General features: G+C 38.6%; 1 protein-coding gene across 1 annotated transcript in view; it reads right to left on the bottom strand.

The window, feature by feature from the left end:
* The window catches only part of LOC132825816 (mucin-5AC-like), a 75,264-nt gene that overhangs the window by 22,172 nt on the left and 30,603 nt on the right, over positions 1 to 22,489 (bottom strand). The window contains exons 5-7 of the mRNA XM_060841324.1: positions 22,081 to 22,162; positions 21,219 to 21,385; positions 13,233 to 13,293 (exon numbers count right to left, since the gene is read on the bottom strand). Coding sequence (XP_060697307.1) covers positions 13,233 to 13,293; positions 21,219 to 21,385; positions 22,081 to 22,162 — 310 coding nt within the window. The remainder of the gene's footprint in view (positions 1 to 13,232; positions 13,294 to 21,218; positions 21,386 to 22,080; positions 22,163 to 22,489) is intronic.

The raw sequence follows: 22,489 nt of genomic DNA, 5'->3' as shown, positions 1-22,489 counted from the left end.
ACTCCCCCTCCTCTCTTGCCTCCCTATCTGTAGCATTTGTATCCTGGAACATTAAGCTGCCAATCCCTGAGCCATGTTTCTGTAACTGCTATAATATCCCAGTAACGTGTTCCTAACCATGCCTTGGAGTTCATCTGCCTTCCCTGTTAGGCCCCTCGCATCGAAATAAATGCAGTTTATTTTATTAGTCCTACCTTGTCCCTGCCTGCCCTGACTGTTTGACTCACTTGTGTTCTCAACTGTACCAGTCTGAGATTGATCTCTTTCGACGCTATCTCATGGGTTCGACACCCCCCCCGCCCTTACTAGTTCACATCCTCCTGAGCAGTTCTAGCAAATACTGGCAGGGAGATTTCTAGAAATGCTTGAGAGGACTTAAACTAGTATAGTTGGGAAGGGGGGGGGCAGGGAGATAGTGAGGAAAGAGATCAATCTGAGACTGAAGCGAGTCAAACAGTCAGGGCAGGCAGGGCCAAGATAGGACCAATACATTAAACTGCATTTATTTCAACGCAAGGGGCCTAACAGGGAAGGCAGGTGAACTCAGTGCATGGTTAGGACCATGAGACTGGGATATCATAGCAATTACAGAAACATGGCCTAGGGATAGGCAGGACTGGCAGCTTAATGTTTCAGGATACAAATGCTACAGGAAAGATAGAAAGAGAGGCGAGAGAGGAGGGGGGAGTGGCATTTTTGATAATAGTCGGAATTACAGCTGTACCGAGGGAGGATATTCCTGGAAATAATCCAGGGACGTTACTTGGGTGGAACTGAGAAATAAGAAAGGGACAATCACCTTATTGGGATTGTATCATAGACCCCTTAATAGACAGAGGGAAATTGAGAAAAAGTTGTAAAATGATCTCAGGGTGGTTATGGTAGGGGATTTTAACTTTCCAAACATAGATGGGGACTGCCATAGTGTTAAAGGACACCCTCTTTTTTCCTCATACTACATTAAAGAGGTTTTTCCCATTTTTGAATTTAGAAGATAACACAACACAGTTGTACTTTGAAATAATGTTTATTTTGCTGCATATTCTAGCATTATGATGTGGTCTATAATATCTTGCTTTCATGTTGCTATCTTCTTCACAGCTTTAAAAATATTCAACATAAATTCTGCCCCAGTCATCCTTCCAAATTTTAAAAGGTGACAAATTTCATGAAGAGAACCTACTTATAAATTAGGAGTAATTTTTTTAAAATCCAAAATTCAAGCAGAATAAATAATAATTGCAAGTCTAGGGAAACCAAGCAAGCTGAACACAATTAGATAGAAAAACAAAAATAAAATTTAGTTCAAATACACCTTTGGGTAACAATATCAAGTCAAAGATCAGACCTTTGGAAGAGATCAGAAGAACTCAGTGGTTAATTTATTTTTCCACATTCTTTTTAATTGTGGGATCTATACCTTGACCTATTATAGTGCTGCTCCTTATTGTTAAATTGATTACCGAGCAACTTTTCAAGTACATAAATTATTTGCATCTGCGCACTACTATCCAGCTAGAGAAACCATAAGGGAAACACTGCATTACTTTCAGTAAGATTTTCAGTGAGGACAAGGCATCCCAATCACATTGAACATTCTCCAATTTCTAATGACAGAAGTAGGTAACAACTCACCAAACCTGTTTTTATGGATGATTGAGATGCTGGTGTTGGACTGGGGTGGACAAAGTCAAAAATCACACACCAACAGGTTATAGTCCAACAGGTTTATTTGGAAGCACAAAAATATGGAACACTTCACAAACGCAAATTTGTGAAGAATTCCATACTTTTCTGCTTCCAAATAAACCTGTTGGACTATAGCCTGGTGTTGTATCCTTTTACGGATCCTTCCAAATGTCTATCGCTAAAATTTAAAGGCAATAAATATATGGGAACACTGCCATCGTGAGTTAGAACTACTCCTTCACCATCGCTGAATCAATATCCTGGAACTCTCCTCCTAACAGTACTGTCAGCACACGTGCTCAAGTTGTGCTGCAGCAGTTCAAGGAAGCAATCCACTAGCACATTCTCAAAAGTGAGCTTGGATTGTTCAATAAATGCTGGCCTAGTCAATGGTGGCATGAACCACAGAAAAAGAAATACCCCTTCTGTGTTGTAAGATTTTATTCTAATCACATTTAGATATTTGAAACCATACATTCAGAAAACTGTATTCTGCAAGAAACTTACACAATTGCTATTGTATGTATTAACTACATTATTGTGACCATTAGGTGGATACACAGCAGGAAAAGTTGTAAAAAATCTGTACAGCTACCTCCCAAGATTGCAAAGATGGATCGTTAACCAGTCCATGTCATTTTCCCGTTGTGACCATGGCATGGCTACAATCAGAGATAAAATATTCTGTGTAGGCGGAAGGACTTTAAACTCTAAGTTTTAAAATCTTGTCATCACTTAAAATTCAAAGCATTTTTCTATATTAAAAAAAGTCCGATAAGAATGAACTTTTTCAAGAGCGTTTACCAATATTTCAATCAAAATGAGATAAACATAAAGACTGCATTGTCAAGGCCTTTGGGATTTAATTACATCCTGCAGACCTGTTCATATTATTTTAAATAATTAATATTAACTAAGATGAAAGCATTCATAAACTATATACCTATATGGATTGTGAGCAGTTTCTGATGCCATTATACTGTCACTGCCACTAAGTGCTATATCGATCAAATAATAGAAAATTATATAAGACATTAATTTTTAGATAAAAAGTATCCAGAGATTACTAAATTGTAGCTTCAAGTAGTTGCTGTATACCAGCACCTAAATTGCTCACAAGTGCCTGATGAGATTAGCAATGAATTGAGTATAGTATGTTCATGTACAAGTTTAAAAAGAAAATCAAAACTTTGCTTCTTTAGCAGGATACCAAACTGGCTCAAAGACACTGTCCTCAAATTTATCAAAAACAGCTTAAGGCAAAAGCTCAAGTAACTACAGTCTGCTAAACTAACATCTCAAATATGTTAATGACATTTAATGTTCATTTTTATAACTCTCCTGAATACTCTTTCCCAATTGCATGCAACCTAGAACCTCCCTATAAAAGGACTTTGGTTACACACAACTGTTTTAGCATGTAAAACACGAATTACAAATATTTCAACTGAATCTTAATACTGCCACATGTATCATAAAATGATGATAATGCTGTTAATCAACATCAAGCTGTTCAGCGTCCTTAAATATCAAATTCACAGAACATTTGTTCACTATGCTCAGCCTGTAATAATTTAAGTTACAAAACTAGCAAATAGCCAGGTTTGGCCAAGTACGCAAACGCTGGGAATCATCATGGTTTTTCTACAATGCTTGTCTTTCGTGTTAGCTCAGCTAACCAAGGAAAATATGTGCAGAAATGAAGACAGAAAATATTTAACAGTGAATTGATATTAAATTACAAACATAATTACTAAACTCTTAAATTCTCGTGATGTTAACAGAAACAATGATAATTTAGTGCTATTACTTGCATGAAAGATTTAAAATTCAGAAATAAATTTTAATTCAAAAGGATTCTTTCTCACAGCTAGACTCAAAGCCAGGTAACCAAGAAGAAAGCATGCAGAACAACTATTTGGCACGTTAATGCAAACTAGCCAAAAACATACGTTGAAAAAAAGGCAATGTTTTAAAATTATTCAAGCTTTAAAAAAAAGCTTTTAAAAAAGATATAAAAAAGTTCATAATTTAAATTGTTTAAAAAAGATGTTTTGAAAACTCGTGCATTAAATTATATTGTGAAAACGTTTGGACTAGCTAATTAGGAAGAAACAAATGTTGGAATATTATTTCCTTGTAGCTTAACTGAAATTTGTTCATTTATTCCAGTCAAATGAGTGGTTCCAGGTAAATGAAACAGAATATTACAGCCCTGCAGCTGACCAGTGGACCACACTCAAAGTATCAAGTTTTGACTGCAGTCAATTTAGCATCTCTATGCACAGTTCCAAACTCTACATCACTGGCGGAGGATCTCTTCGTCAAATGACCAAAAAGGACAGTGTTTTCATCTATGATCCAGAAGCCAAGCGTTGGGGAAGAGCAGGTGCCTTACCTCTGCCACTGATGGACCATACTGCCTGCATGGTTAAACTTTCTGGGGAGGTTTTACACAAGTTAAAAAATGAGGGATGCACACATCCACTCCTTGGAACAAAAAAGATTTCCACTCTCAACCTATATGTAACTGATTAATATATGAACGATACAAAAATCAAAAGTACATATGGTAAGGATTGTACATCGATTATCACGTAAAGGAAAGTTAGTGACTTGCCTTATATCTACTAATGCTTGTGCTCAAATAAAGATGAACGTATGTACAAGCAACTTTATAAAAATCAAATTCCTGGAACTCAAACTAAGAATTAAAATATTTCCCTTGTTGGAAAATAAAATGATAGTCAAATCTCTTGTACCCTTTGATATCTGCACATAACTACTACTGACTGAGAAGCTGGTTTTACAGAATAAGGAAAGCTGAAATGCATGTAGTTTTAAAGTATACAATAAGTAACCATACACTGTATCCAGTGCAGAGTATTTTGTAATTGGACAACCATTACATCCAGCAATTGACCATAAGACAATGCAAGGCATTATACATTGTGCAAAAACCTCTTAAACAAGGAATGATAAGTTATATTGAATCAAATAATTTACAAAATCTTGCACCTCTAACATCTTTCACTCTTAGTTTAAACGTTCATATTATGTAATTTTTATTTGAGAATTTGGGTTCTACGGTGGAGGGAAAAGAGAGTTTCTTCTTAATTCCCCGAGTTTAAAATTTTTGAGAAGGATATGATGTATTTTGAACAGTAGAAATAGCATTTACAAGTCGTCAATGATTTGACGTTAACGAACAATAGCAAAAACTAAGTAATTTGCTGACCTGTGTTTTATCATCGAGAGAGAGAGAGAGAGAGAGAGAGAGAGAGAGACATAGATAGGGGCTCAGAAGAGGTTCATTCACAGGAGACATCTAGATTCCCTACAGTGTGGAAACAGGCCCTTTGGCCCAACAAGTCCACAGCGGTCCTCCAAAGAGTAACCTAACCAGACCCATTTCCCCTGACTAACGCACCTACTACTATGGACAATTTTGCGTGGCCAACCCACCTAACCTGCATATCTTTTGGACCGTGGGAGATAACCTAGGCAGACATGGAGAGAATGTGCAAACTCCACATGGTCACCCAAAGCTGGAATCGAACCTGGGTCTCTGGTGTTGTAAGGCAGTAGTGCTAACCACTGAGGCACCGTTCTCCAACGACTATTAATTGCAGTCTCAGCTGGGGAGAAGTTCTCAGTAGTTCAGAAGTCAGTTAGAGAAAGCTCAAGAAGCAGAAGACTGTATGTGTTGGGGAAGAAAACATCACACAAGGCATTTGAAGGCAAGGTTTAGGGAAGCCATCTATAATACTAAAGACCTGTGTTTTAAAGGTCTCAGGAAGAGACATTAACAAAAAAGAAACAAGTGGATGTGCGGCAATTTACCTAAAGGAAGCTGATTATTGCCATGTCGACTGAGCATGCAGCTTCAAGGTAGAGAAAGAGATGACTCCTCCCTAAGGTTTGAGTACGTGTAAGGCAAAAATGGATGAATTGCTCTTTATAATGTTTGTAATAAGACCATTCTAATAGTTGGTGTACAGTGTGCTTTTCTTTGTCTAATAAAGGTTTATGCTCTTTTGGTAAAAGTCTTTTGTGAATATATTTAATGACTAACCTCCATAGTAAACGAAAAACAAACGTTATGGTCTATCAAGCCAGATTTCACTCAGAAATTTGACATGTCCAATATTACTATTAATGGGAACTTAACAGCAAAATGAATACATTATTAAATCCATAAAGAAAGCATGATCACTTTTTAAATGCTCTAAAATAAAGGTTTTATTTTAAGTGTTTCAATGCCATAATTGTTTGCCAAGTATATTAAAGAGTTCATCAAAGAAATAAAGATTTTAACTTTCATCAATTCTGACTGGGAGAACTCAAGCATGAAATGAATTGATGTCACAAGTCACACGACACCAGATAGTAGTCCAACAAGTTTATTTAAAATCACAATCACAAGGTACCACTATTTAAGAAAGGTGGTAAGGAACAGCCTGGGAACTGTAGAATGGTGAGCCTGATGTCGGTGGCGGGTAAGTTGTTGGAGGAAATCCTGAGGGAAAGGATTTACATGTATTTGTAAAGGCAAGGACTGACTTTGACTATAGGAAATCATGTCTCACAAACTTGATTGAGATTGATGAAGGCAGAGCATTGGATGTGATTTATATTGACTTCAGTAAGGCGTTCGACAAGGTTCTTCATGGTAGACTGGTTAGCAAGGTTAGATTTCATGGAATACAGGGAGAACTAGCCATTTGGGTACATTCTGGCTTGAAGGCAGAAGACAGAGGGTGGTAATAGAGGGTTGCCTTTCAAACTGGAGGCATGTGACCAGCGGAATGCCACAAGGATCGGTGCTGGATGCACTGCTTTTCATCTATTATATAAATAATTTGGATGTGAACACAGAAGGTATAGTTAGTAAGTTTGTAGATGACTCCAAAATTGGATGTGTAGTGGAGAGCGAAGAAGGTTACCTCAGAGTAAAATGGTATCTTGACCAGATGGGCCAATGGGCTGAGTAGTAGCAGATGAAAATGTGAGGAGCTGCATTTTGGAAAGACAAATGAGGACAGGACTTATACATTTAATGGTAAGTTCCTAGTGAGTGTTGCTGAATAAAGAAACTTGAGTGCAGATTCATAGTTCTTTGAAAGTGGAATCACACACAGATAGGATTGAGAAGGCGGCATTATACTTCACCTTTATTGGTCAGAGCATTGAGTATAGGAGTTGGGAGGTCATGTTGTAGCTGAACAGATATTGGTTCAGCCACTTTTGGAACGTTGTGCGCAATTCTAGTCTTGCTCCTACTGGAAGGACGTTATAAAACTTCGAAGGATTCAGGTAAGATTGACAAGAATGTTGCCAGGGTTGGAGAATTTGAGCTATAGGAAAAGGCTGAACAGGCTGGAGCTATTTTCTCTGGAGCATCGGAGGTTGTGGGGTGACCTTACAGAGGTTTATAAAATCATGAGGGACATGGATAGGATACATAGACAAAGTCTTTTCCCTTGGTGGGGTAGAGGTGTCCAGAATTTGAAGGCATAGGTTTAGGGTGAGAGAGGAAAGATATAAAAGAGACCTAAGAAGCAACTTTTTCATGCAGAAGGTGCTGTGTGTATGGAATGAGCTGCCAGAGAAAGTGGAGAAGGCTGGTACAATTCCAGCATTCAAATGGCATCTGGATAGGTATATGAGTAGGAAGGATTGAGGGGGATATGGGCCCAGTGCTAGCAAATGGACTAGATTAGGTTAGGATACCTGGCCAGCATGGACGTGTTGGACCAAAGGATCTGTTTCCGTGCTGTTCATCTCTTATGACTCTATTTTAGAGCACTGTTCCTTCATCAGGTGAAGTCCATGAAATGAATTGAAACAGCGTTTGCCAATTTGGCCTCAGCAACGTTGAGTGTCAATAGAATCCATGATTTTCCCAGATTAAGCAAGTATAAAACAGCTTAGGGCACCGAAAGTTATTTTAGCCATTGTGCCTGCATTGATGCATTAAGCACTAGTTTTCCTTCTGAAAACGAAAGAGCTGGTTAAAAGTTTAATAAATTTTAAGTAGGGATCCAAGATGTCGATGATCTGAAGCGACTGCTTTGCTGGACTTTACACCATAGCACAGGTAAAGCAGTGCTTTAACCCAATGCTAAACCTAAATGCTGAAAATGCTATAGAATCTTTATTAACCACTTTTTTTGTCAAGTGGAAATTACAAAGAAAAACTGAAAGAAGTCGAGTAAGTCCCAGCACATACGGCGCTTTTTGGAGGCATCGAGTTCATCCATGGCCACGGACCCCTCCACCAGTCTGATGGACCTAATTACTCACCAGGCTCTTATAACGGACCTCACGAAGATGCACAAAAAGCTCAAATGCAGGATCAAGAAAAGTTAAAAAGTAAGTTGGGCCTGCTCTCTACCACAATTCAAAAACATAATTAGCAGCTTGAAGACCTCAAAAAGAGTGCCGATGATGTTGAGGACTGAATCACAGCGGCAGAGACCACCATAGATTCATCCAAAGATCGGATACAAGCCCTCGAAAATCAGGCCTATAACTTAACTGATCAAGTTGACGATCTCGAAAATAGGGGCAGGAGAGAAAAATGTCTACCATGGGGGAATGGAAGGCAGTCAGCCAGCGAAAGTTTTTGGAGGACTGCCTGTCACAATTCCTCAAATTAGAAGTCAAACGGGGTGGGTGAAAATTGACATTGAAAGAGCTCACCGGGTTATCACTCAAAAGTCAGGTTTGGACCAACGCCCTGTCCTCATGCGGTTTCACAGCTATGGGGACAAACAAAGAAGCATGAAAGCCTGTAGAACCAGGGAAAAGATCCAAAGGCTTTAGTTCACGAGGGCTCCAGGATCATGCTTTTTCAGGACTTTTCAGTGATGGTGGTCCAAAAGGAAAATCTTATGATGATATTAAGATTAAGGGCGCTTGGGATCCAATACTCTATGGGACCCAACGATGCCTCGGTTTACTTTCAGTGGATCCACACATTCATTTAAATCTCCAGAGAAAACAAAACTTTTTGCAGACACATTAAATTAGACTGGACGATTTAATGGATACAGACAATAATCTTTTTTTTAAAAAAGAAAATCTTGTTTCGTTTCACTTTACTTCTCTCTCTCTTTTCATTTTTTCTCTATTCTCGGATACTAACCAGCGTTAAATTATACTTGGGGATGGGTAAAGTATTCACTTTTAACTCCTTTGTTAACTCTACAATCTTTTCCCTTTTTGCTTGTGTCTGTGGTGCGGCTCTAGCTGGAAGGAGTTAGGAAGGTGTTTATGATGGCTGGATGCCAATTTACTGGCAGTTCAAGCCCGGTTCTTGGATTCAACTGCCCTGGTTGCCACCTTGGCAATAGATCAGAAGGCAAATTTTTAGGATGTTTAGGTATCCCCTTTGGGTGGGGGGTAAGCTTTTCTTTACAGTACTATTGGCACTATTTTGTTTTCTTTTGGTTCCTGTTGTATATAGTTTTTGTATGTTTCGAAGGTTTGGTAATTGTAGATGTTTTAGTTTGTAATTTTCATGTTCTGTGAATTTACTTTCATTGAGGTTCGACGATTTATGATTCGGGTTCTTCCTCTCTGGAGTCCAAATATTATGACAGAGTGTAATGGCTAATGACTTGCTTAAATGGTGTACCTGGAACATCACGGGGAACCATTCACCAGTTAAGAGGAAAAAGGTACTGTCAAGTCTTAAAAAGGGAGAGGATGGACATTGCCCTACTCCAGGAGATTTACCTGGATGATAAGGAACATTTGAAGTTACAACAGAGTGGGTTCAATCGGGTTTATTTCTCATCTTTCAACACTAGGAGTAGAAGAGTAATTTCCATTTAACTACTGAATTTTTAAAGGAAATGTACGGGAGGTTCATAATTCTCAAAGCTTTGGTATATGGATAACAATATGGTATTTTCAATGTTTACTGTCCCCCAGCCTAACCCCTTAAACTCATGGTAGATCTATTTTCCATCATTAACCTTACATCTCAAAACAATATCATGGGTGGGGGGAGGATTTTAACTGTCTTATGGACCCCATGGTTGACAGGATGCTCAAAGGCCCCCCAATATCCTCTTTACAATCTAAACAATTAGTGGATTTGTGTGTAGAATGAGGGCTGGTGGATTTCTGAAGGCATCTCCACCCCACAGGCAGGGATTTTACGTTCTTCTCCAACCCATACAGGTGCCATACCAGGATTGATTTCTTTCTAACCTCCACAGCACTGCTGGATTTGGTGGCATCCTATAACATTGAGAACATTACCATCTCTGATCATGCAGCAGTATACTTATTGGTTAAGATTAAGAGCAATGTAACAGGTCCAGGACACTGGCAAATAGTATCCTTAAGAATGAAGGGAACCAAGTTCACTGCATATTTTTCCAATGAATTCAGAGCCTTCCTAGCCATTAACTCAGACTCTGACAGCAACCTATCCATTCTCTGGGAAACCGCTAAAGCTTATGCCAGGGGATAATTATTTCCTACTCTGCCAGTAAGAAGCGGCAGAAGGAAAGGCTGCAATGCTTGCTTGAAATATGGTTGAAGGTAGCTGAGAAGGCATACTTAAATAGACTCTCAGAATTTGACCAAGACTGAATGAGTGGAACCATATAGATTATAGGTGATTGGTACATTCAAATAATACTCATGTAAAAGGTACTATAAAAAACACCTGTATTTTCTAATTGTTCAGACACATCCATTTACCCTCCACAATACAAGTGAATCTCCCTGCCTAATCTCCCTTCCGCGGGACGGAACAGTGGCTCAGTGGTTAGCACTACCGCTTCACAGTGCCAGCGACTAGTGTTCAATTCCCACCTCGGGCGACTGTCTGAGTGGAGTTTGCACATTCTCACTGTGTCTGCATGGGTTTTCTCCGGGTGCTCCAGTTTCCGCCCACAATCAAAAGATGTGCAGGTCAGGTGAATTGACCATGTTAATTGCCCATACTGTTAAGTACATTAGTTAGAGTTAAACAGAGGATAGGGGAATGGGTCTGGGTGAGTTACGCTTTGGAGGGTCGGTGTGGACTTGTTGGGCCGAAGGACCTGCTTCCATAATGTAGGAAATCTAATCTAATCAAATGCATAAATAAGTACTAGGAAACTTCCAAGTATCGCCACCTGTGGTAGCCTGAGAAAACAGTCCCTTTCACCATCTCACCCACCACCTATATTCTACAAAATGATCAGCTCAAGTATATATCCATATCCCTCCTCTTGCCTTTCAGTTGGATTCTAGTATCATTTAAAGGTTCTGAATTCCACCAAGCTTTCCCTTTAGCTCTTCAATTGACTATTTGAAATTTATCACCTCTAGAACTGACATTTACCAGAGGAGTTGCTCCCTACTTTATTAAAATCCTTCAATTTTCAACATTCCTATAAGATTTCTAACTTTCTCTGTTCTTAAGAATTTAAGATCCTCCAAACTTTCCACATAACTGGAGATCTTCATTGCTAGTGTCAGCCCAAAAACTCCCTTGAGTTTGCCAGAGCTTGATATTCCTCCTAAAAATGTTGCGTTTCGAATTGTACACCTAACTAGATTTGCAAAGGTTCAGCATAGCTTCTTCGTTTCTGTATTCAATGACCTATTTGCAAATTAGAATAGAAAAGAATATTCTTTATTACCAAGTGTACTCCATTGTAGAAGTACAGTGAAAGGCTTTTACAATGGATGCCTCTTATGGCGTTTAGGTACAAGTAGCCACGAATAAATTTTGGATACAAAACAAGAATAAAAAGCAGTTGCATTAGAGTTTTTAAAAAAAGTTAGAAATAAGACATTAAAAGGATTGACATTAGAGTCAGGTAAAAAAAAGTCAATAAACATTGCACTGTAGCAGCTCAGTGCAGGGCCTCAGCATGTGGTCTGTCTGCGGCAGACCCCTGTCCAACAGCCGTCCCCCGCATTGCTCCAAGCCTCCAGACTGCTCTGTATCAGCAGTCAGTTGTTCCAAGGTAAGTTCCATGACTGCCTCCCACACTGGTCTCCACTGTGGCTCACTGCCCATGACTGCTACTGTACCTGGACTTGCCTCCAGGGATATGGGAAGAGAAAAGGAGAAGGAAAAAAAAGAGACAGAAAAAACAAAAGAAAGAAAGAAAAAGAACAGGCTGAGCAAAGGAACTACTGCAGGAGTGCCTTACTCTGCCGCTATCCTGGGTATGGTCAAGTGTCCTTATACATCTTAACCACGAATACTAAACTTGTTCTGCCAAAGTTCTAAGAGAATGCAGTCCTAAGTCTTTCTGTTCTGCACCTCAAAGTCTACAATTAGATTTTAATGCATCTTAATGCTGTTTTTGTCAAGTGCATCACTTCACACTATATGAAATTGCTTCAGTCATGTGCAGACACTTTTCAAAGTCCGATTATACTTCCCTCAAAGCTGACATTATCTTGCTCATATTTACTATCGTAGAAGACTTAATAACACTCAAAGTACAAGATAAGGTTATAATCATATAGGAAGAAGTCATAAAATCAACCTGCTGCTTATTTTCTAGAAAACATCTAAAAGAGCACTGAAATCTGATAAGTTATGACAATAAATTTGATTGGTAAACAATAATTCTTATTAAAAAGAGATGTATATGATTGGGTTTGGTTTGCTTTTATGAATAAAATAAGTTAATGAGTAACAGTAAAAAAGCAAAGAAACACCAAATCTTGGAAGATTGATGTTCTGGAGAAGGCAGAGAGACTTTTTTTCTCATTTTACATTTATGCCATTCTGATATAAGTACAGTGTGTAACAGATACACTAAAGTAAAAAGTGCATGAAGTTAATTACAATTTTTTGATCCAAATTTCTCAATTAGAAATGCATACGATGTGAAATGCATAGTATGTATTTTGACAAGGTTAAAACCTAGACATGAGAAATGCTGAGCAACTGGTGGAAGTAAAAATGGTGTTATAATCTCTCTAATATGTGAGGTAACTTTTATTAAAATGAGGTCTAAATTGACCACAGGATGAACTCTTCCTTTGATAAAACAATATGCTGAGTTCCAACATCAGTCCTGTTAGAATGAAAGATGTAGAATATTTTGAAAAAAAGCAACAGACGTTTAGAAATGAGACAGCAAACAAGATCCTGAAACAATAGAGACATGCACTAGATGTGGCACAACAGAAATCAAGAGATACTCATAACACATGTTGCCTTATTTCAAACAATCATTTCCAGTTCTTACTGCTAACTAGTAAACATTTTAAAGCTAATGCCAGAGTAGTACCAACACAAAACCTTTTAGCTAGAAGTAAAATTACTACAACTGTTAGTGTATGCTTATGAATGATCATCTAAATCTTTAACTCCATTTCTTGCCTGTCCCCTCTAAAGCTTGGGACAATACTCTTTAAAAATGTAACTCCGGGAAGACTGTACAATAGCAGTAGTTCTGTGCAAGTCATGTTGTAAACACTTATAATTTAGTCACTAGAGATAAATACCAACACTCTGCCACTTATTCTGTTCAGATCTCAATGTCATTGTATTTTAAAATAACACTTACCCAATATATCTAGCAAGCCTTCAATATGGTCACTTTTTTTCAGAATGTAACGACAAGCAACCTTGAGAAAACAGCAAATACACGTTACAAAATGTAACTTTCTTTTAAAAGTGATAATATTTGGATTTAACTTTGTTTACGTTGAAAATTACTCTCTCAATTAAACCAATACACAGAAACTTGCATGCATAAAGTAAAATGTGGGAGTTTGATGAGTGATGTACAGTTAGGTGAGGAGTCAATGTTTGTTTCTTTTTATACCTTTTCCAGTCTCCAATGATTGGTTCTTTGTTGTAGGTCATGACCTGATTGATTACAATAATTTAAGAGCTGATGAGTTACTAAAAGTTATGGCATAGCAGGTCTGCTTAGCCAGTGGGATGCACCACTTGAGGTATGCGAAACTTATAGATATACCATGTTACCTTGATGAACCAATGATAGATGTCACACCAGATACCCAAGCATTTGAAGTCCCAGATTTAGATCAAGTAGCACTGGAGTCATGGTTTTCTACACCATTGATGCACAACAAAGTGGATAGCATATTTAGGGATACAGTCGCAATGTAGGATGGGAGCTGATAGTCAGACACAGAATATGCGACTGCTAGGCAGATTTTGCAGAAATCCAAGTCTTTTGCTTGCGAATGGTCTTCCATTTTAGATACTAAAGGTGATGTTTTCTCAGGGGTGTGGAGTCCAGAACCAAGTCTGTGGTACCATAGGTGACTCAGAGGTACAGAAGCCTGAAAACACACACACACACACGAAAACAGTTTCTACCCTACTGTTGATGGAATACTGAATGGACTTTCAAACTCTCAGCATTCGCCTGTACTTGTGTTTTTCTTTTGCAGCTGTGTACCTATTATTTACTTATCTATGCTATTTAACTATGTGATCTGCCTGTATTGCTCGCAATCCAAAGCTTTTCACTGTGCCTCGGTACATGTGACAATAGATTCAATTTAATTGTATAAGAGAGGATAAAGAGTGGAAGTGTACATGTGGTAAGGGATTAGAGTCAGGGCATTAGGCAGGCAATTCTGCAGCAGCAAACCTCTAGCACTGTGTCTTGCCTCATTCTGGTTCAAGGATTTCACACAGTGGCTGAAAGACATCCTTCTGGGGAATGACGAACAACCGGACATGTGGTACACACAAGAACCAAAGGAAGGAAGGAAAAGGGATTATTTTCTGAAGGCAATTTTAGGGTGTCAGGAAGGATATCAATGAGCAGAACTTCAAGAGCAGTAATCTCAGGAATACTCCCAGCTAGCCAGCATAAAATAGGAGGACTAATTGAACATATGGCTGGAGAAAGTGCAGGACAGACAGCAGCATCATATTTCTGAGGTATTGGCATCAGTTCTGGGGCAAATGGGACCTAAACAAGTTGGGTAGGTTACATCTCAACAGGACAGGTTCCAAAATCCACATAAACAGATTTGCTAGATCTGTTGGGAAGTGTTCACGCAAGCTTGTCAGGGAATGAAAACCAGAGGAGTATCTCAAATTGGAAGGAATTAAAGTTGGTAAGAGGAAGTAAAAAAAATTACAACTGAAATTATAAGAAAGGCAAAATGAAGGTAGGCATCAACTAAGCTCAGGATACTGCATGTCAAAAAAAAAAGGACATTCTATGGGAATGTACACAGCATTTGCAGAAGGTAATGGTTTAAAGCCACAAATAGACGTGCAATCTAATGGCCATTAAGGGAGACCAATACTAGAAAATAAAATACCCAAGGACATTCAATATCTAGAACCCAAAGAGAGAAAATGCTGGAAAATCTCAGCAGGTCTGGCAGCATCTCTAAGGAGAGAAAAGAGCTGACATTTCGAGTCAAAGCTTTGACAAAGGGTCAGTTAGACTCGAAATGTCAGCTCTTTTCTCTCCTTACAGATGCTGCCAGACTTGCTGAGATTTTCCAGCATTTTCTTTTTGGTTTCAGATTCCAGCATCCGCAGTAATTTGCTTTTATTTCAATATTTAGAAGGTCAGGAGAAAATGAAAAGATGGCGTTTTACTCATAAGGACAGTGCCGTTTTATTTTTGTGCTTTTTTTAAAAACTATGGATCAAAATTGAAAAAGAACTTTTTTTCAAATCAGGAATTTAAAAGGATGGCAGCATGCTTTAAACATAAGAAATGTGATATCTATTGTGAACCTTATTGTGTAGCTTTGGGTTCCAGCAACATGTAGGTGAACTGTAGTGACAGCCTGTTTACAAATGAAGCTATGTCATTGGATTGTGGGCTAGGTACCCATTATCCAAAGTCCTCTGGCGGCAAACAACAGATTGTCAGTTGGCTGAACAGTTTAGGCTGTAAGCAAGACAGACAGAACTAAGTTGAGGCCAGAAGAGAAACCAACAGCTCTGCAGCAGCCAAAAAATTCAGTTATCTGCAGTAAGCCACTTCAGATCTGAAGAAAGCTAAATTATCTTTCCTTGAACAGAAACTACAAGTTGTGACTGTGAATATTTTGTCCGAGATCTTTCATAAGTAAAATGGTGACCTTATGCCTTCTACAAACCAGTGCAGGCATTTAGGAAACGGATGAAGAGAAACATCTGGATGATCAAGAACCTACCTAAGGGATCTTGGGTACAAAGCTTCATAACTGTTTTTCTAGTTTTCTCTCCAACCATTGCATCCCATCAGTCTTCCTTCAAATTCAATCTTTGATTCAGGACCTTGCTGTAGTACAAGTAGATGACACCAAATATTGCCCTCATCTACATACTTCATCACCACTTCGAAAAATTCAAATTGATAAAACTTTATTTTTCCTGAACAGAACCAGCTGACTAGTTTTGATAATTCCCTGTCTCGCCATGTGCAGATTAATTGTTTACAATAGCTTCACTACAACTGAGATTGGACAGAGTGGCCTGGTTCCCTCTTGTTCCCTGCTGAAAAACACTACCACATTTGATGTTTTCCAATCCACTGGAATAATTATTACATGGTTGACAACCATCATACTTTCCTTTGAAAACCTCAAACAAGTGAGTCAAGCACAACTAATGAATAAAATCAAGGATTGTACAAGATTAAAAGAGAAGGTCTAAACACTTACCAGAAATAGTCGGAGTATACAAAGTATATGAAAAGTACGCACAGGATACAAAACAAGGTAAAGCAGATTGAAATTGGTGGGTATGTTGCTGTGGGTATCTCAGATGTGGCCACAAAGAAATTAAGGTGCAGAATCTGTGGGGAATCCGCAAAGGAAAAAAATACCCTAATGGAAGTTACTGCCGCCCTCCTCGCAGTATTCTGGATGCAGGGAATAAAAAATAAATCAAGAGATAGAAAAGGCATGTAACAAAAGCACTATTATAATTATCAGGGAGAACTTCATATGCATGTGGACTGGGAAAATCAGACTGGTGCCAAATCCCAAAAAAAGGAACCGTGGTAAAGATTAGCAGGAAGCCAGAAGATTGGGAAGTTTTTTAAAAAAAAAGCACAGGGTAACTAAGAAATGCAATGAGGAGAAGGTGAAAAGAGGGTAAGCTAGCAAGTAATATAAAAGATTGCAAGAGGTTTTTAAATATATAAAAGGTAAGGAGGAAACAAAAGTAAACACTGGACTGGAAAACAAAGCTTCAAAGTAGTACATAGAACATAGAACATAGAAGGATACAGCGCAGTACAGGCCCTTCGGCCCTCGATGTTGCGCCGACCGAATCCTACCTAACCTATACTAGCCCAATAACTTCCAAATGCCTATCCAATGCAATCGGAAACAGAAACTTCAGAAGAACTGAACAGGTACTTTGGACAAGTGTGCATGGTGTAAGACACCAATAGCATACCAGAAGTTTACAATTTTGATTTTTTTTTGGCGGGGGGTGGGGGGGGGATGACTGGGTATGTTTGTAGTGGCCATCACTAAGGAAAGGTGCTGGAAAAGTTGAAAGGTCTGAACATGGATAAATCACCCAGATCAGATGGACTACACCCGAGAGCTCAGAAGGTGACAGCTAAGAAGATTGTAAAGGCATTCTGCTCACCTTTCATGAATCAATGGAGTCAGGGATAAGTAATACTGAGCAAGTGGAGAGGCTGAAGGAGGATTTGGATAGAAAAGGAGGGAGAGCCAAGAAGTGACATATGAAATATAATGTGGGAAAGTGAGAAGTTATGGACTTTGTAGGAAGAATAGAAACAAAGGCTATTTTCTAAATGAGCAAAGGTCTCAGAAATCTGAAGCACGTGGGCACTTAGGAATCCTTGAAGATTCTCTTAAGGTTAATTGGCAAATGGGAAAGCAAATGCAATGTGTAGCATGCATTTCAAGGCTAAGATACAAAAACAGATGTACTCCTGAGATGTACAAGGCTCTGGTCAGACTATTTGTGGAATATTGAGAGCAGTATTGGACTCCATATCTAAGAAAGGATGTGCTATTGTTCGAGGGAGTCCAGAGGAAGTTTACAAGAAATGATCCCAGGAATGAAGGGCTTGACATATGAGGAACAGTTGAGGACTCTGGGTCTATACACAGTGGAGTTAGAAATATGAAGGAGGGGATCTCATTGAAACATACAAACCACAGAGGCCCGAATAGATTGGACGTGGAAAAGATGTTTCCACTAATCGAAGAGTCTCAGATCGAGGGCACAGCCTCAGAGTGAAGGGTCAACACTTTAGATTGGAGATAAAGGAACTTCTTCAGTCAGAGGGTGGAAGCCAAGTTATTAAGTGTATTTAAAACAGGGATGGATAGGTCCTTGGTTAATGAGGGGATAAAGGGTTATGGGAAGGAGGCAGGAAAATCGGATTGAAAAAAAATCAGCCATTTTCAAATGGTAGAGTATACTTGATAGGTCGAATGGATTAATACTGCCTTATATCTTATGCTCTAAAATCCATTGCAGGCAGTCTGGAGAATTTATAATGAGTAATAGAAAAATGGCATTGAAGCTAGTTGATTACTTTTCCATACCCACTGAGGTACCACCAAAAAAAATCCATGAGATGAGGCAGAGTGAAGAACTTAAGGAAATTAGTGTTAGTAATAAGGTTGTGTTCGAGCAACTAATGGGGCTGAAGGTAGGTAAATCTCCAGAAACTGACATTCTACATTACAATTTGTTGAGTTAGTTACAGAGACATTGAATGCATTTATCCATCTTCCAAATTTCAGCTATCCTAGAATCCCTCCTTCCAAGTTGGAAAGTAGCAAGTGTCACCCCTTTACTTAAGGAGAGCCAGAGAGAACAAAAAGGGAGCTATAAAATCTGTTAGACTTACATCAGGAGTAGAGAGTTTGTTCCAATCCATTATAAAGGCTGTAATAAAAATAAACATTTGGAAAGTAATAATCTAATCAGGCATAGCCAGATTAGGAAATCATTATTAGGAAATCATGTTTGCGATTGGAAATTTTGAGTGAATGTCACTCCAGAATTGTTAGGTAGTAGTTAGTAGAGATAGTATATCTGGATTGTCAAAAGGCTTTTGACAAAGTCCCCTACAGGAATTGACATGGGCTCCAACTAGAAGGTCTGCAAATGCTTGGGAACACTGCCACTTGAAAGGTCTCTCCAATCTGATTTGGAACTGAACCACATTTCCTCTACTATAGATGGGTCAATATCCTGAAACCCCTCTCCCAACAGCACTGTGTGTGTCCCCATATTTCAAGGACTGCAACAGCTCAAGAAGACAGCTTACCATCATCTTCTTTAGAGCAATCAGGGATGCATAATAAATGATGGCTTAGCCATCAATACCCACACACCATTAATAAATAACAAAATGTACTGGCTTGGGTTAATGTTCCATTAACAGGCAAAAAGTAGGACTAAGCATGTGATTCTCATATTGGTAGGCTAATACCAGTGAGGTACAACAAGGTTGAATGCTTGAGGCCTGAGCTGTTCAAAATTTATGTCAATGACTTGGATGAGGGGATCAAATACAACATTTTGAGGTCAGTGGACACAACAAAACTAGTGAAGTGTTCTGACGATGCTACAAAGGCTTCTGGAGTATTTCAACAGACTTCAAAAGTGTGCAAGAACATGACATGAAAAATAATGCAGAAAAATAAGAGGTTGTCCAGTATGATAGAGGAACAGACTTGCAGAGCATTTCTTAATGCTAAGAGAGTCAAAGTACAAAAGAGACCTGGACCCATAGTCAGTAAAGCACTGAATGCTGACATGTCGTGTATCAAGCAATTTGCAAGTCTAATGTTGCACAGTTTTGATCCTCTTACTTTAGGAAATATATTATTGCCAAAAAGAATATACAATGAAGATTCACCAAATTTGACCCCAAAATGACGGGACTGTCCTTTGAAATGGAGTTAGTGAAACAGGGGCCTGTATTATCTAAAAGCTTTAAGAATGAAAGGTGATCTTGTTGAAGCCTACAAAATAATTAAAGAGATGGGGCTGAATAGACTTAGGTTGGAGGTTTCCTCTAGCTGGGAAGTCATAGAGATGTACAGCATGGAAACAGATCCTTCGGTCCAACCTGTCCACGCTGACCAGATTGGCCAGTGGGCTGAGAAGTGGCAGATGGAGTTTAATTCAGATAAATGCGAGGTGCTGCATTTTGGGAAAGCAAATCTTAGCAGGATTTATATACTTAATGGTAAGGTCCTAGGGAGTGCTGCTGAACAAAGAGACCTTGGAGTGCAGGTTCATAGCTCCTTGAAAGTGGAGTCACAGGTAGATAGGATAGTGAAGGCGGTGTTTGGTATGCTTTCCTTTATTGGTCAGAGTATTGAGTACAGGAGTTGAGAGGTCATGTTGCGACTGTACAGGATATTGGTTAGGCCACCGTTGGAGTATTGCGTGCAATTCTGATCTCCTAGAAACAGGGAGCACAATTTCAGAATAAGGTAGAAGCACGGAGGACAGAGATGAGGATTTTATTATTTACTTGGAGGGCTGTGAACCTTCAGAATTTTCTATTTCAAAAGGCATTGGAAGCTTAGTGACTGAATATGTTTAAAGTTCAAATTGACAGATTTCTAAATATTGTATTGGACCATGCATTTTTCTTTTTATAAGCTGAAACAGAAGTAAGACTGCTACTTAGCTGAAATATCAAGAGAGTTATGACTTGAAAAAGTCAACTGGTGTGCATTTATAGCTGTGCAAGAAAATATTGCTTCATGAGACTGAAGGGTACCAAAATTTTTTGAGTTAAAGATAGACTGCCTGATATCAGATTTCATAGTGGTTGAACTCCAGTTTGCTACAAATCTGTATGTGCTGCATCTACAGGGACACCCAAAGTGTGCAAAGTGAAGACATCTCTCCCTCCTTTTCCTCGTGTGTAAAAAGACACAAAAACAAGAAAACTTAAAGAATTCTAAAAGGAACATATCAGAATCAATTATCAAGGTGAAGAATGACCACTGTTTTACAGACAACACATTTGGCATCATTATTAAATAACAAGAAATTGGTAGAGACAACTTATGCAACGTTTATGGTTCGGACTTTCAATCTTTAGAATTTTGTTCCCTATCTATTTTTTATTCACATTCTGTCAAAACATCTGCCTTTAGTTTGTAATAATGGTGAATAAGGGTGTTGTATTTGGGAGTTTTAAATGGGTGTTGTGAGAGCCACAGTGTAGTCAATTAGGAATCCTCTCTCTGCCATTTATTACAGTGCTTTACAACAAAGAGTGTCATTTGCCGATGGCGAAACCTGGTCATGAGTAGCAGTCAGGCAAATTGATCATTGTGACTAGAGTTAGGAACTTGCCAAACAACAGGGCATGACTTTTAGCTCTTCCCAGTTATGCTGAGGCAAAACCAGTGACGTAAAAGGGACATGGAGATTTTGAGGGGAAAAAGTATTTGAAGCAGATGCTCAGCCATGACTACTGAATGATGGAGCAGGTTCAATGGGTTGAATGGTTTACAACGATCCTATATTTTAAAATGCTATGAGTGTAACATTTTGTATTCTGTGCTAAAATACAAAAAACTAAAATACTTACATCTACTGGGTTTGGAGGAAAATGTAACCCAACTTCAGTTTTGTACGGGTAGTTAAACATGGCTAAGTAAGTAAAAGCATTTCGTGCCCATCCATAGAGATGATCAACATCCTTCTTAGATTTCACTGACTTACAGAGAGACAGTTTATTGGTTATCTTACTCCATGCTGTAAAACGGAGATATACAAGGAAATTAGATTTTGTGATTGATTGTTTTCCTTATTCAGCAGTTCATTCAACTCTTGAAATATATGACGAACAGGACCTACATGGTCAATTCTATGCAGGAAATTGAATTCCAGGCATAGCAGGAAACAAGTGCAATACAATGAACTACTCATATCAATGCAGAAAACAAAAGTACACATGACAGACAATAGATTTATTGTACATTAAATTTTTGGCAATGAAAAAATATCATTGACAGGTTTGCAAATGTAGATGCACTCATGATCCAGGCCAATTGTCCAACAGGATCAATTTGTATAGCTATGTTAGGTGCCCATGCTTCCAGTATCAAGCTATTTTGGCTGCTGCAAGACCCAGAGGATAGCATTATCAGCATGCCCCAACCTGTTGTAAAATATAACTTTAAAATTTGAATTTAGTGCTAATTGTCACTCTTACATTTAAAATAATTAACTTTCTGCTTCTACCACTAGAGCAACATTGGTCACCAGGGGCAAATGTGTATCCAGTTAAAAGAGTTTCCTTCTTCGTGCATGTTTACAGTGATCTCACTGATTTATGCATACAATGGTTGCATACCTCCTCTAATACTCAGTGGTAAAACCCTGAAATCATGTACAGATCTTGTGGCCCTGAGATTATGAAATTCTTTTAAACATAAGATAACCCATACCTTGTTGCTGTGCCAAAAATTCAAGCTCCTGAAAACCCTTCCGAATTGTCAAAACACATTCAGGTGAGTTACGCTCAAAATCCTAATCAAAGAATTAAAAAATTATTATCACACATGCCAATGAATAACAGCAAATTAGTCATCGTTGAAGTAACAAAATAAGGTGTACTTACACAGCACCTTTCACATCCCAAAACACTTCATGACCAATGAGCTCACACTTCATGACTTACAATTGTTATTTTGTAGGTTAATGCATCAACCAATATACATAACAGCATTCCAAAAACAGCAAGCATACAACTGAGCTTTAATCAGTCACGGGGTGGCAACTGAGAGATAAATGTTAGTCAAGACACCCATGGTGAACACCCTCCTCTTGTTCAAATTATGCAATGAAATTGCTGAG

Source organism: Hemiscyllium ocellatum, chromosome 21 (assembly GCF_020745735.1).
Source record: "Hemiscyllium ocellatum isolate sHemOce1 chromosome 21, sHemOce1.pat.X.cur, whole genome shotgun sequence".
Lineage (NCBI taxonomy): Eukaryota > Metazoa > Chordata > Chondrichthyes > Orectolobiformes > Hemiscylliidae > Hemiscyllium > Hemiscyllium ocellatum.
This window is presented reverse-complemented; position numbering and strand designations above follow the sequence as displayed.